Source organism: Macrosteles quadrilineatus, unplaced genomic scaffold, assembly GCF_028750875.1.
Source record: "Macrosteles quadrilineatus isolate MER2022 unplaced genomic scaffold, UCM_ALF_1.0 Scaffold_1__1_contigs__length_201487025, whole genome shotgun sequence".
In the NCBI taxonomy this organism is placed as follows: domain Eukaryota; kingdom Metazoa; phylum Arthropoda; class Insecta; order Hemiptera; family Cicadellidae; genus Macrosteles; species Macrosteles quadrilineatus.
Genome location: NW_026542594.1, coordinates 123328203 through 123345123, shown reverse-complemented (window position 1 = coordinate 123345123; position 16921 = coordinate 123328203). Strand labels below are relative to the sequence as shown.

General features: G+C 35.0%; 1 protein-coding gene across 3 annotated transcripts in view; it reads left to right on the top strand.

The window, feature by feature from the left end:
- The window catches only part of LOC128984318 (cyclin-dependent kinase-like 4), a 163276-nt gene extending 148804 nt beyond the window's left edge, over positions 1 to 14472 (top strand). For 2 of the 3 annotated variants that reach the window (XM_054403628.1, XM_054403632.1), the window contains exons 7-8: positions 13186 to 13329; positions 14211 to 14472. In XM_054403628.1, the coding sequence (XP_054259603.1) occupies positions 13186 to 13329; positions 14211 to 14342 (276 nt within the window). In that variant the 3' untranslated portion in view covers positions 14343 to 14472. The remainder of the gene's footprint in view (positions 1 to 13185; positions 13330 to 14210) is intronic. The other variant, XM_054403638.1, reaches the window with a different exon arrangement.
- The last annotated feature ends 2449 nt before the right edge of the window (positions 14473 to 16921 follow it).

Below are 16921 nucleotides of genomic sequence, written 5' to 3'. Positions count from 1 at the left end.
ATGTTTTTAACATTGTTTAGTTGCAGATGACTTTTAAGTTGTTATCATTATTGTTTTTGTTTCTAGTTTTGACTCATGAATAAGTTCAGTTATATTTTATTAAACTAATTGAGCGGAGCGAGCGAAGCTCTTATACGTCGACTCTTATGCATTTCATAATACGCAAACTCCTCCTAGACGGCTGAATCAAACGTTTTAAAATTTTGCATGGTGATAAAGACCATATCGGTGAGTTCCAACATCTATATGGCGTTAAAAAAAGTCTCTCAGGAGTCCGCCCCACTGGGTCTCAAAGTTTCAATGTAATCCTTATGGAAACAGTATTTGACACATAAACAAAGACATATGATCAGCTGTTGACTTTTGAATGCAGTAGATAAAGAAATAGCTGATAGCATTATTCCACAGAAAACAGAAACAGTATCGGTCGTAAATATAATCAAATGACGACACTAGCTTGAGGTGCGTGACGTAGGATGCTGCCGAAGGCGAGCTGTTCGGGGTGTGGGATCTGTTTATGACCATTAGATTAAGGTATTTGCAATCCTATGATGCTATGGGAAGGGAGGGAAACAGGTCCATTGACGTAGGAAGTGGTGATGGAAGTAGTAAAGGTGAGCAGTCAGGAGTGTGGAAACTGTTTATGACGATTAGATTAGGGTATCTGCATTCCTAAAATTCTATGGGAAGGGAGGGAAACAGGTCCGTGACGTAGGAAGTAGTGAAGGAAGTAGTCAAGGCGAGCTGTCCGGAGTGTAGGAACTGTTTATGACAATTATATTAAGGTATCTGCAATCCTAAAATGCTAATGGAAGGGAAGGAAACAGGTCCGTGACGTAGGAAGTGGTGAAGGAAGTAGTAAAGGCGAGCTGTTCGGGGTGTGGGATCTGTTTATGACCATTAGATTAAGGTATTTGCAATCCTATGATGCTATGGGAAGGGAGGGAAACAGGTCCATTGACGTAGGAAGTGGTGAAGGAAGTTGTAAAGGTGAGCAGTCTGGAGTGTGGAAACTGTTTATGACGATTAGATTAAGGTATCTGCATTCCTAAAATTCTATGGAAAGGGAGGAAAACAGGTCCGCGACGTAGGAATTTGTTAAGGAAGTAGTAGTATTGGCGAGCTGTTCGGAGTGTGGGATCTGTTTATGACCAATAGATTAAGGTATTTGCAATCGAATAATGCTAAGGGAAGGGAGGGAAACAGGTCCGTGACGTAGGAAGTAGTGAAGGAAGTAGTAAAGGCGAGCAGTCTGGAGTGTGGAAACTGTTTATGACGATTAGATTAGGGTATCTGCATTCCTAAAATTCTATGGGAAGGGAGGAAAACAGGTCCGTAACGTAAGAAGTGGTGAAGGAAGTAGTCAAGGCGAGCTTTCCGGAGTGTAGGAACTGTTTATGACGATTATATTATGGTATCTGCAATCCTAAAATGCTAATGGAAAGGAGGGAAACAGGTCCGTGACGTAGGAAGTGTTGAAGGAAGTAGTAAAGGTGAGCTTTTCGGTGTGTGGGATCTGTTTATGACCATTAGATAAAGGTATTTGCAATCCTATGATGCTATGGGAAGGGAGGGAAACAGGTCCATTGACGTAGGAAGTGGTGAAGGAAGTAGTAAAGTTGAGCAGTCTGAAGTGTGAAAACTGTTTATGACGATTGGTATCTGCATTCCTAAAATTCTATGGGAAGGGAGGAAAATCAGGTCCGCGACGTAGGAAGTAGTGAAGGAAGTAGTAAAGGCGAGCAGTCCGGAGTGTGGGAACCCTTTATGACGATTAGATTAAGGTATCTGCAATCCTAAAATGCTATGGGAAGGGAGGGAAACAGGTCCGTGACGTAGGAAGTAGTGAAGGAAGTAGTCAAGTCGAGCTGTCTGGAGTGTGGGATCTGTTTATGACCAATAGATTAAGGTATCTGCAATCCAATAATGCTAAGGGAAGGGAGGAAAACAGGTCCACGACGTAGGAAGTTGCTTAGGAAGTAGTAAAGTATGAGCATATTGTGAGAACCGTCTGTGGCAGTTAGATTAATGTATCTTCAATCCTAAAATGCTATGAGAAGGGAAGGAAACAGGCCCCACGACGTAGGAAGTGGTGAAGGAAGTAGTAAAGGCTGGCAGTGCAGAGTGTGGGAACTGTCTTTGGCAAATACCTACATTTGTATCTCCAATCCTAAAATGCTATGGGAAGAGAGGGAAACAGGTCCACGACGTAGGGGGTGGTAGTAATAAAGGTGAGCAGTGTTGAGTGTGGGAATGGATTAATGTATCTGTAATGCTAAAATGCTATGGGAAGAGACTGTAGGCTGTATGTTAAAATGATTACGAAGCACGAATCGATACATATTTTCGAAACATGCAATTGTTTACAATCGAAATTTGCAACTGACTTGACAACAGCTGATTTTTACTCCATAGAGGCTAAAAACGATTTTTACTCCCTAAAGAGTAAAAATGCTTCTTTAGACCCGCAACGCATGCATTAAAAACGACTGTTTTTACTGTAGTATGACAAAAACAATATAATATGAACCCTTGATGACCCCGCTCAATTTTGTGGTTGCTTCTGCGACCGCCACCTAGTTTACCTATCAATTTATGTATTTACTTCAAACATAAAACTTACAAATATTTTACAAATGCAATTGATGAATGACAAACCCCTGTAATTTTCAACCTGATTAATATCCCCCTTTTTATGTAATGGAAAGATTATGGATTTTTTAAACTGTGAGCTAAATTACATTCGAAAAACATGTTATTGTAAACATCTAATAACTTCAACATAAAAACATCAGGAGAATTTTTAAACAACTCATACGACACCCTGTCTACACCTGGAGCCTTATTACATCCTACTCCTGAGAGCATGGTCTTTAATTCCAGCAGTGTAAAATTGCAATCAAGGTCATTGTCCTCAACTAGAGGGAGTGCAAAACTTACGCAAGCAGACGACAGCGACGGGTTGGGCAAATTCTGAAAGTGGTTGACCCACCTATCAGGTGCAATGTTTCCCACGCCCTTATCTCGATCCTTTATCTTTAAAACATTCATGGCTTTCCAGAAAGATTTTGAGTCCTTCACATTTCTTACGCCATCGATTAATTGATCAAAATATAGTTTTTTCTTATTCCTACATATCTTTTTGAAACGTCTTTGGCTCTCCAGATATTTTAACTTAGCCAATTCAGAGGTAGTCTTACGAAACAAGTTAAGTTGGTGAAACAAGGTCTTCCGTACTACCAAACAATCAAAATCAAACCACGGCTGTTTGCTATGTAAAACGTTATCTTTTGAAACAATGCAATTCACTTTCGCTCGCTTTTAATCGTTGCAATAATCAGGTCCACAGTATCTTGGTTATTATCAATGAATTCAATTTGAGAGGCATAAGCGTTCAGCTTTTTGCGGAAATCGTCGATATCTTGTAGCTTTTCAATTTAGTTTCGGCAACAAAGGGACCAGACACCCCCCCCCCCCTCCTCAACTACCGCACCAGGACCACCAACACAAAAGCTGACTTCTATTGGAAGGTGATCTGAACTGGTTGTGTCCATTTTGCGGTCATCCATTTACCGGTCAAGAGCAAAACCGTCCATTTACCGGTCAACCCAAAAATCTGGAGGGGTGGGTTGAAAATATTTTTTCATTTTGCGGTCACATATTTCTAAAATCCCGAGAACATGTGAGCCAGGTTGATGACTCAGAGCGGGGAGCCAGGCCGTCGTACAACTATTGGTGCAAATATGTGACCAAAAACTATGCACCCCCCCCCCCACCTGCTTTATTTTTGACTAAACAATTTATTTTGCAAAAATAGTTTACCTGCTGTCTGCAAGGTGGTAATACCTACGTGTTGGATAATTACCGTATTATTTAAGTTCAAATTATATAGTTAGTGCATTTTAATAATATCATGGAGACATGATTTGTGATTTCAGAAGAATCTGTCTGTTAATATAACAGTGGCTCCGTCAACAACTCCTCGTGAAGATCTAAAACTTGACATCTGCAAACACTCAAGAACTGTTGCTGCTTTATGTGCATGGAACCTATTCATTCAAAATAGTCAGGTATTCTAGGAATCGAAACCTGACCACAAAATGGAAAACCTCCCCCCCCCCCCCTAGAACCTCCTCACCCCCACACTTGACCGGTTAATGGACTGACCTGTAAATGGACTGACCGCAAAATGGAAGACACCTCTGAACCTGGGTATGCCGCCACTTTAAAGTCGTGGACCAAGTGCAGACAACCAGCTGAAACTAAAGCTAAATCTATGACTGAACAGCCCCTGGAACCGATGAAAGTGTACTCTCCCTCTAAATCACTGAAAGATCGCCCATTTAAAATTGTAAAACCATTGATTTCACTGAACTCGATTAATTTCCTGCCTCTACTATTTACCTTAATAACTTTGGATTTTCTTTGTTCTGATAACCTATCATTAGACCAGTTAATAGCACCCTCAAGCATATCTTTTGTTTCCTGCCCAATGCGCTTTTAAATCCCCTATAAATAATAATATTTTCACTATGAAGTTGGTCTACAGTTTCCATTAATCTATGGATATCATAAGCCCAATTATTAAAATTTAAATAAACAGGAATCAGAAGCATACTTTGATCACTTTGTAGTAACTTAGCTTCTACCACAACTATAACATTTACTACTTTAAAATGTAAATTATTTATGAACCGTGACACCGAGTTTAACAACACAACCAGTCCACTGATATATCTACCATAGTTTTGAAATCTAACAGCAAACTCAGAATACATATTAAAACTCTTAAACTTAGACCCAATCCATTCTTTATCCTCCTCTGAAATAAAAGTTTCCAAAAAAATAATTACATCATACCTGTTAATAAACTCAAAAACATCACAATGATTGCTAGTTAATAGCCTTTAACCCACAAACATTAAAAGATGTAATTTTAAATAAAAAAACCTGAACTGTCCTCTTTATTTGCTCTTCCACGCCTTCCGAGATTGGAGTCGTCTTCTCACACCTTTGCCTTGGCTCTCCCCGCCGTTCCTCGTGCCACCACCTCTGCTGCCGTTGGTGCCTTTGACATCGCCGCCGCCTCTGTTGCTGTCGCCATCTCTACCACCGTCGCTTCTTCTGTCGATGTACTCGACTTAGATGTTGCCACCAATTCGTACCAAATTTCACCAACGTTTGTACCGAATTTCATCAAAATCGGATCATTTTTGCTCGAGTTATCGCGCTAACGGACACAAATATATATATATGTACTAGCAGAGTACCCGTCCTTCGTACGGGGCTGGAATCTATAAGTATAAAATGCTTATTGCAGTTATACTCAAGCTTTGCGTTTGCAATAAGGGAGGACACAGTTTGATAAAATTTGCTTTTTTAAATTTACAGTATTCTATAGTATTACACATCTACCATAGCCATAATGTTCTACCACTTCACCTTAACAATAGAGAAAAATAAGTTATCAACAATTCGCAAAATATCACAAATTATTCATGAAATGAAAAACATAAACATAACTGTAAACAATCCTACTTTGACAGTTCTCATTTGCGAATCACAGTTTTTTGTTGCTGCTTGGTTAAAATTAGCTGTTTTCATAAATGCAAAAAAAATATAGTGCTGCACCCTGTTGTAAATCTTATAACTTTTTAATGCTTTTCCATATCATAGAACCAACTTTTTTAGTTGAAACAGCTGACTAAATTCTTTAATTTTTTTTAAATATGAATACTCTTAAGGTTAACATGGGGAATTACAGAGCCACTGGGGCGGAGCCCAAAGTATTTTTGAGATAAGAATATGCCTATATGTTAATCGGGAATGTAAGCTATCATCATGCCAAATTTCAGCCCAATCCGTCCAGTGGTTTATGTGTGATTGAACTTCAAACACACAAACAAACAAACAAACACACAAACTTTCACATTTATAATATTAGTAAGATAAGATATCCTTATATATAAAAGAGGAAGTTTGTATATATATATTTGAACGTTATGGACTCCGAAACCGCTCGACAGATTGTAATGAAACTTTCAGGCATTATTAAGCATTATTCAAGGATGGTTTGTGTGAAGTTTGGTGCAGATCTGTCAAAAGGGCTCCGCCCCAGTGGGTCTGGAGTTTCCCATGTTAACCTTATGAGTACTCATATTTTAATGGAATTTAAGAATCTTAACAGCTGTTTCAACTAAAACCATTTGATTCTGTGATGATCAATAGCATTAAAAGGTTACAAAATGTACCAACAGGGTGCAGCACTAATAATTGTCCAAATTTAAATTCGAGAACGAGTGCACCGAATTGAATGATTCATTTAGGCCTCTTTTAATGCACGACGTTTTCGGTCGGGCGAAATCGTTGGGCGGAATCGATGTCCCTTTTATGCAGTTTCTCCGCCGAGCTGAATCCTCTGTTTTTTTATGATGGCCACGGTGGGGGTTGTCAGTGCTGCCAACTTTGTTCATTTGGACATCATCAGTGACAGTGACCCAAGATTGATTCTTGTGTGTATATATATATATATATATATATATATATATATATATGAATTTGAACGGATGGTGTTTTTGGCCTCTAGGGACTTCAAAATGAAAAATTAAATCGGTCCCAGGTCCAGGTCTTACCATGAGTACTACGGTAATAGCTTATTCCCTATATGGGAAATTCGCTAAAAAGAAATTTTTTATTTTTTATTAATGTTGCTGTCTGTATACATATTATAGGCCGTACAGGAATGGTTAAGAGCACAACAAGCACACAAGCATTGGAAAAAAACTAGTTTTAGAATGTTGAGAGCTTGTACCGTAGAGGCATGTTCAGAAAATTAAGCATGTATAGCCACCACCATCCTATCCTCTTAAATAGCAGAAAAGTGCCAAAATTAGCATATTTAGTTTTGAGAATGGTTAAATTGCCATAAAAAATACATCTCAAACCTTTTTTTACTTAGACCAAATTCAATGTAAACCAGTTAAGACCATGGGGTTTTTAAAAAACATTCTCATATTAAATCTAATGAATCAACTTACCACCTATGAACCAACACATCTTCTAAAATACCTCAAAATGAGTATCATTTTAAGTGATTCACTGCAATTGATCCCAAAAACTGCAACCTCAAATAATAGTAGTTCCAATTTTTTAAAGGTCGATTATCCTTCATCCTTAATATGTTGTATGCGTAGGAGGCTTATGGTTAAACTGTATTTACATGAGCTAACGTCACCACAGCAACCAAAGATTACTATATGTACCTGTGAAAACCATTTGCTGTTCATTACAAATCATGTTTGTGCCTCCCGATGGACTAAAAAACTGGCATTCATAAGCCATTGAAAAATGTCTATTTAATTTAAATGTTTCCTTTAATCCAAAAAAAATTATTCAAAGTTCCTAATAATTCAATAATGCAAGGTACAAATAATTCATGCTATTTCAGTCCCCGAAGATTTACTTTTCTTCAGACAAAAAAAATTAACATCTTGAATATGTAACATACATAGGCTGACGACAGCTCGTATTTTGAGTAATTGTAGTCAAGAAGTTTCACTGACACAAATTATACATATCTATCTATACAGGGGTGGTAAAAAAGTCCCTGGACAGTTAAATATTTTAAAAAATAATGCAGATAGAGCTACAATACTTGGTACAAAGTTACAGGGCATAAAACTCTATTTTAACACATATTCAGTGATCCAATAACTCTTCAGGGGGACGGCCCACAAGGAGTCGGAAGAAAATCTTAAATGGAAGCATAGGTCAATATGCACATAAAATTAAAGGTCTTTTTTAGTAGAATACAATGCCGCAAACCGTACTTCAAAAGGTTGATCCTGCGCAAAATGGCAGATGTTCAAAGATTTCTTGAATCCGCCATTTTGAATCTTTGAACGACTGTCATTTTTTACTCAGGCATTCTTTTGAGCTTGAATTTGCGGCATCGTAATCTATATTAGTGAAGACCTTTAATTTGATGTGCATATCGACCTATGCTTACGTTAACAATTTTCTTCCGATTCCTAGGGCTGTGCCCCCTGAGGAGTAAGCGTATAATAGCAATGTAGAGTGAAAATTTAAAAACGTACGTTTTCATGTCCCTGGCCTTTTACTTCGTAGATACTAGATTTGTAGTTTATTATTATGTGTTTTAATATTTTTTGGGACGGGGGCAACATGTTACACACATTTATTTGGTTTTAAATAGGTTCTAGGTATTTTTTTCGTATTTTTAAAGTCTCGAAATTCACGACCATGACGTGTCCCTAGGGTACGTTTTCCAACTTTCACGCTGTTTTTAGACTAATTATTCATGCCGAAATATATAAAGCCATATTTTTATGTCATCAATGGTTATTAAACTTACAAAAAAGGAGCATATTATAATTTTATTGTCATTACAAACTGACTACCATGACAAAATAAGTCTGTCCCTCGATTTGGCGTCACGACCATTTGGGAAAAATTTTCAACTTTGGGGCACGACAGTGGCAAGCCTGGCGTCGATGAAGTCAGTTGGTTGTAGAGACTAGTTTGGGGTGTACGTCAGGATTGTAGTGCCGGTCGTTTCGAGTTGAAAGGAGGAATTACAAGATTAATAAAGGAAAGATTGTGTTTTTTGTAATTTTGGTGTGTCCATGACCGTACGTAGTCATTCGATGAAGTAGACATGGTGTTATTTTTTGTTTATAAGATATTTCAATTGCTAGATTAACCTAGAAGTCCACTTTGTATCCTCGAGCATGAGGTGCAGGGCTACTGCCAGAACAGAGCCAAATAACACGTAATTTCACGACCAAAGTTTCACGACCATCGCGGTTTTTTTCACGACCAATCCAGCCTTGTGGATTATAGTGTGTTTGGTCATGACAATAACTTTAATATAATTGTAAATTGAACAGTTTAGTTCAATTGAAACACATAATTTTATTATATCTAACAGTATAATTGAAGGATTGTTTAGAAAGATTTAGATTATTCCAGACAATTCACGACCGTACCGCTTGTCCCTGACCATCACGTTTATGTTTTCTATCATAAAAAATTCAAAAATTAAAATATCGTCATATTTTAATGTTTTATACACAAAAGAAGCACACCTCTATACAAACATAACGATTTTTCGGGTCTCTGGTAAGTTTTTTCGGAGTTATACAAACTTAAAAAGATTTTATTGGCTTTTTTTCAATTTTTTGAGTTCTTTTCTTTTTTTCTAGAAAGACCAAATATACCAAAAGCTCAGTGACCTTTTTATTGTATAATGGTCATAAAAGTAAATTAGTTTATAGCAAAACATAGTTATAAAAATAATATTAACTATTTTTAATATTCATTTAAACGTCCGTTATGGTCGTGACAGGATTTTGTGTTTTTCCACTAAAGATGCTCTTTAAAAAAAAAACTACCAAAGATATTGCGTTACCATGAACATTTTATAAAACTTCAAATGTTAATAAAATAAAAAAAATAATAAAAGTTTTGAAAAAAGGGGGAAAAATTTTGCAAAGTGCTTTTCCTGAAAACGTACGTTTTTAAATTTTCACTCTGTAAATTAAATGAATCTTTGAACAACTGTCATTTTGCGCAGGATCAACCTTTTCAAGTGCGGTTTGCGGCATTGTATTCTACTAAAAAAGACCTTTAATTTGATGTGCATATTGACCTATGCTTCCATTTAAGATTTTCTTCCGACTCCTTGTGGGCCTTCCCCCTGAAGAGTTATTGGATCACTGAATATGTGTTAAAATAGAGTTTTATGCCCTGTAACTTTGTACCAAGTATTGTAGCTCTATCTGCATTATTTTTTAAAATATTTAACTGTCCAGGGACTTTTTTACCACCCTGTATAATTAATACGCTACATGAAACTTTGTCGGTTGAACTCCTCCACCATTTCTAAACCGATTTTATCCATTGACGTCTCATTGGAAAGAACGTGTCGCGTAAATTTGCAAACTTACCTTACATTTTTGAAGTCCCTTGGGCTCTGCCCCAGTGGCTGTTAAAGTTCCCATGTTATTCTTATGAATAACATAATTGTTTACATTTTGATCAGCTGTATAATTTACTAGCTGTTATTTATTTTTCAATTCAATGAAACACATTGGGTACATTTACTGATTTTGTTGAAATTAAATCTTACTAATCTATACTATTAAATAAAAATCTAATGGTGTCTGTATGTGTATTACTAATAGGTGTGAAAACTACTAAAACAACCTAGCTTAAATTTTACAAAAATATAGTTACCATACCAAGGACCATTATAGGACTATTCACACTTCAATACTGACCATGGGCTTTGCCCCTTTGGCTTCAAAAGTTCTGAGGTGAGGATTTCAAAAGTAAATATTGATTGGTCACCATGGCTGCAATGAGAACTCACAATGTTTACATTTGCTTTGACATTTCAAAATAAACAAGAACTGCCAAATTGCATATTTTACAATTTAAGACAGCTGATCTAATGAAATGAAATATAATATTTCAAACAATTATGTGGTTGGTGTATTTAATAAAAAAAATGTCAATGTCAATGATTATAGAAATAAAAAAATGGCTCTGCTTTCGATTAGTGTTATGAAAATAATGTTATTAATATATTTTCATGGACACAGTAAGAAAATTAAAATGTATAGATGTTTTGTATGAATTTGGAGGCTACTTTAAATAAATTCAAACTGCTTAACATGTGTTGGATTAACTTAACATAACTTGCACACACATTGTTTTTTTTTTTTATATGTACCGGTATATTTAGGTAAATTTAGTTATTGTGTTTTCCTAAACCTATGCTTAAATTAAACTAAAGAATATCATCAATAACTAAATTGTTCGTCGTTGATTTTTGTGTTCTAAAATCTATTGTATATGTGTAAGTATATTTAATTATCAAATGGTAATACAAAATACACCTATTTTATATTAACATAGCTTTCAGTTCCCATTTACTTTATTTGATAAATTTATTATTTGTGTTTTACCACACTGATTAAATTAAACCAAGGGAAATATCATAAAACTAAGCAGTACACAGTGTTCTTTTATTTCTAAAATCAATGAAATATCTGTTACTATGTTTACTTAAAAGTGTGAAAATGTAAATGCAATGGGCAATGGAACTGATTAAAAGAACTGGTTTGTATATTAAGTTGTTTGTTGATATTTTTGTAGAGTAGAATCAGAGATGCAATGAAACATACTGTATTTGCTATTACATTTTTTAGTCCTTGGATGCTTTGATTATCTTATTACTTTTGTCTGCTGTCTTTAATGCTAAATTATTTGTTAAAATTTTGTTATAGTATATATATATAGTTTCTTTAATATTTCAAAAGACTATTGATAAGGCACAACAATATTTCTAAAGTTTATAACAGCTGAGTTAGTTTTGCTAATGGATTTATTGTGAGTGAAGAAACTGAAGATGGAAGGATTGGTGATTTAATACGAAGAAGAGTGAAATTAAAAACATGTTCATTTAAATTTAATAATTAGTATTTTTGCAACTTCAAAGTTGAAATTTAAAACGTCAAAAATAAAGAAAAAAGGTATGTAATTAAGGGAGATTAAGGTAAATCATGTATGTGAAAGTTTTATTCAAAGATTTGGTCAGTTTTTTCTCATATCAGCCTACACAATATTTAAAATTATTCAAAACCAAAATGGTGGTATCCACTACTTACCAGATTTAAAAGTTATAACTTAAACGTTTCTAAGGCCATGAAAGTTTAATTTTGTTTCTAAAAGCGCGTTGGTGGATGTGTAACTATTATATGCAACAGATGTAAAGATTAAAATGTTTCTATTTTGTGTCCTCTTCCCGTTGCAAAGCACGGGTACAACAGCTAGTATTATAAATGTGAAAGTTTGTGTGTTTGTTTGTTTGTTTGAAGTTTAATCACGCTTTAACTACTGGACGGACTGGGCTGAAATTTGGCATGATGATAGCTCACATTCCCGATTAACATATAGGCATATTCTTATCCCAAAAATCCTTTCGGGCTCCGCCCTAGTGGCTTTATAGTTCCCCATGTTAACCTTATGAGTATTCATATTTAAAGGTAATTAAAGAATTTAGTCAGCTGGTTCAACTAAAAAGTTTGTTCTATTATATGCAAAAGCATAAAAAAGTTATAAGATTTGCCAACAGGGTGCAGCACAATTTTTGTAACATTTATGAAAACAGCTAATTTGAACTCAGTTATGTTTATATTTTTAATTTCATGAATCATTTGTGATATTTTGCGAATGTTAATAATTTATTTTTCTATATTGTTTAGGTGAAGTGGTAGAACTATATGGCTATGGTAGATGTTTATATAGTAGTAGGCAGGTGTGGCTATAGGATACTGTACTGTAAATTTAAAGAAGCAAATTTTATCAAACTGTGTCCTCCCCCATTGCAAATGCAAAGCTTGAGTATAACTGCAATAAGCATTAATACTTATATGCCAACCCCGTACGAAGGACGGGTACTCTGCTAGTATTTACTATTTTAATTTACATTCGTACATATTACAATGTAAAAAATCGAGAAAGCCTGGACAATTTTATATATTTTACCAAATAAGAAAAATGAATTGACATAGTACTATATTTCTTGAAAATCATTGAAAGAGCCGATTTGTTAACCATGGAAACATAGCAAAGTCATAGAACGCCACCAAGTAGAAGAAATAGAGATTTAAAAAAAAAGTTACCATCGTTATCAACCTATATAATGAAGAACACCTACAGCTACAATATGAATATTCCCACAAACAATGAACAAGGATGTTAACTATAATATAGTGGTATAATTACCTCGTCAAGTAATCCAAATGTTTTTGATGTTAGGTTAAAAACCTACATGTTTCACCGTTAATACGGCATCGTCAGGGTATTAACGGTCTTCATTGACGAAGATCAACACGGACAACCTAATGCGGCTATGAGTGGGAAACATTAAGAAACCAGATTAAATTTTGAAAAATGATAAAATATTTACAAGAAATGTTGATTATATGGAACTGTTAGGTACGTAATCTATGAGTTGAGTCTTTTAAACTCATCGGAATTTATGATGACTTTTATTTGTTTTTAAATAACTACTTTACTTCTTTGCAATTGCTCGATTTCGAGCAACAAGTACACTAGTTTTTAATGATAAGGAAACACAAATATTATGAATTACAGAGATGCCTGGACAAGGAGCCCAGCAAGAGATGGACATGTGAACAGCTGCTGACACATCCGTACTTTGACAACTTTCATTACCAGCTGCCAGAGCAGGAGTTGGAGGAGTTTGAACGGCTCAGGAAACATAGGGACCGGTCGAGAGTAAGTAAAAAGCCACAAAATACTAGGAACCATAAATGGCTACATTAATCAATGTATATTTCAAATCTACTCTTGTTTGATACAGAGAACAAAAAGTCGCTTTTGATGGTTTGAAACTGGAAAAACCTATCCCTCATTTCTGGGCTACAAAAATATAATAAACGCTAAAGAACCAGCTGATGATAAGAAGGCTAGCAAACTGTTTGTTCATTCAAAACTAAAACTTTTCATTTATACTCCCCTTTCTCAAAAATTGTTTTTTTTTAGTTTCACTCTTAAAATATAAAATAAAATGTCCAGTTTTCATTAAAACCATCGTGAAGAGCACAAAAAAACAAATAATTTTGTATATTGAAGCATTTTGTTGTAGGGTTAAAGGTTATTTACAAAATTCTGAAAAAACTGTAGGCCTAATTTTAAAATTCCTATGTTATTCTTGTGGAGAATAAATAAACTATTGTAGTTTGCCTGTTTATGGATGATTATTTGATCAAATTTGGCAAATTTGTTTACTTTTTACTATTACCATTTCATAAGAATAGTTTATAGTTCCCTGTAGCAGCAAACCATTGAAACTGGTACTCATTGAAATTGTTATTTAGATAGAAAATGGACCTGGCAACTTAAGGAAATATTTTAGTAAAAATCCAACCAGGTAAATGGAAATTTACTTAGTCTGCAGGTTTGCTGCAAAGGGGGTATTTAATGTTTTAATAAGCTCTGGACCTCTTATTTATCAATTCAGTAATTTCTTACTTCAATTCACCCTTTAAGATGGGATCAGGGGCTTCACAAGTTACTAGTGACAATAATTAACCTATTTTGTCAGAGGCTTCCAAAGCTACAATTTACCATGGATAAACAATTATTTTATGTTATAGAACTCGAGTTTCAGCATCACAGGAGGAGGATCAAGTCTTCTGCCTCAACTACCAAGTAACGGGCCGAGCCCCGACTACACTCGCCCACCCCATCTGCAGCGGCACACATTCGACCATCTACCAGACATATGACAGGTCCGCCGCAGTTGAACTGTCAACACAAAAATTCAAATTATACTCGTCTTTATTTCAGCATCATAATCCATTTGATTTATTTGTTTTATTCAGTTAAAACTAAATACTTTGTATTACTTTTCACAGGCTGTCGATATGATTAAAAAACTTCAACGATAAAATTCTTTTTAGTTTCTAAACTGGTATAGAGAAAAAAATATGAAAAAAGTTTGAATAAATGAGATGAATAATAATAAATTATCTCTTGCAATTCTCAATTTATAGTTTACAAATTATCAATAAATAACTTATTGATCAGCATCGCACGTGTTATTAAATTACCTGAAAGTAAAAAAAATATGTCAAATAACTCTTGTAATAACATACACACTTATATTTTTACACTTATACTGTTTATTCAAAAACCAAATTCGCCTATTGGGTCTGATGATGATTGGAGTGTTCAATCAAAATCGATAAACACCTACCACTTTTATATGTATTTACCGTCTTATGAGAAAACGGTATAGGTGTAAATATATTATTTATTAATAATACTAGCTGTTACCCATGGGCTTCTCCCCGTTTGACTTCATAAGTATTAATAAAACTATTGAAGCTGAAATAAACAAAACAGAATAAACTAATACAAACAAATAATCACACCTGATTTTAATAAGGTAATAAATTGAATGAATAGCATATGCATAAGTACAGCTGAGGTATTTTTAAAATTAGGTATGTGCAAAGTTTCCTTTAGAAAGGTATTACTAGAAAGGGCAATTTATGAAATAATGGATAGTTACGCGCAAGGTAACATGGATTGTTTTGCGTCATGACAAACATTTTAAGTATATGGTTTATGGGGGTGTTACTTGTAGTTTTCGGAAAATTCCCTGGGTACTTTGGGATTTATATATGGATAAGTGTTATTTGATGTATTTTTTGTACTTTCAAGTAAATTATCAATGTAGTTTTAAAAGCTGGAATATCTATTTAAAAATACAAACAGTACTCACCCTAACAAAATAAATCTAATATTTACTACTTTTGATGACATATTCTTAAATAATATCAGAAAAGTGTTTATACCATAAATATTTCTTATTGATGAATACTAGGTGTACATCTTTATGAGTGCCTTACTGTCAAAATACATAGGTCTTTCCTCTTTCCAATGTAAATTGAATAATTTTTTGAGAAAAAAAACAGCACTTTGAACAAGTCAAAATAATATATATTGTATTGTATATAGTATTTTGTAAACAATAGTAAACTGGGTACCACCCCATTGAAAGACTTAATAAAATGTGATTTAACATAAACATAAAGTGTTATTCAACCCATCTCACACAGTGTTTATGTCGCTTAAAAAATGTCCAAAAACAAAAACAGGATTTAAGTAAAAGGTTACTGGTACTTGAAAAGTAATGATGCTATCCAAATCCAATATTACTGTCAAAATACCATAGTACAGGCTGATCCCCTGATTCAAGGTGTGGGCAGGGTGGGACTAGCCTGCCAGTCCCTGTACCTGATTGCTATTTCAGTATATCTAAAGAAAACCTGTTGTAGGTAGCACTTTTAATAGCACTTGTAGGTCAGCAAGTACTATAACAATACCCCCATTGTAGCAAACTTTCACATTAATGGAACTTCCAGCTGCCAAATTGATATTGGCTTAAAAGGGTACTTAGTTTCTAGAGTGCAGTAAAGGCACTGGGCAAAAGGTTTTTAGGCTAGGTTAAATCCAACCATTGAACGAAATGGAAAACGCTGCACAAGCTGATCGTAGTCGTAATATCTTTAAGTGTTGCCAACTTATTTTCAAGCGTACACTTGTTACGTGCCTAATAAAAGCACGCTGTTTTGTATTGTTTGGTTCAGGGCTGATTTACCGAATCAATTGGTTTTTTTGGGGGGGCGCCAAAAAATTTGAAAATAAAAAGATTTTGGTGGATGTATTTGCAATTTGCATGCGATCGTGGTTAACTTCTGATCATCCCTCGCGGCTGTGTAGACATCATTCCCTATCATCTCTCAATCCCGAGTAGACATCGTAATTGTCTCCCACGATTGCGGCAAAATTTTAACTACTTCCCGAGGTCAGGTAGACATCATCATCATCTGCAATGGCGGCAAAACTCTTGACTATTCATTTGCTGTGGTTGTGTATACGTCTTCCACAACGTCTTACATGATCGTCTTTAATGATCGCAGCAATATCATGAACATATCAACATTAAAAAAATGACGCATAATTTCCGAATTTCCCGGGCGGTGGACAGCCTGTATTTACATATATATGTTATATATATATTTATATGTATGTATATATAGCAAGGGGGCGCTACTATTAGTTGTGCCTAGGGCCCTGATAGGGTCAAAAACAGGCCTGGTTTGGTTGAATACTGGTGTGCAGCAAAAAAAAAAAAAAAACTGCGACAAAAGTAAGTAGATGCAGCAATTAGCAACTTTCTGTGCTATAATCAGTGCAAGGAAGCCCATATTGTCAGGCGACTGTAAGAAATAGTTAATAGTTATTTATGTAACGAGTGGGCGAAGTGGCACTTTGCTGCACACGAGAGAAATGTTTA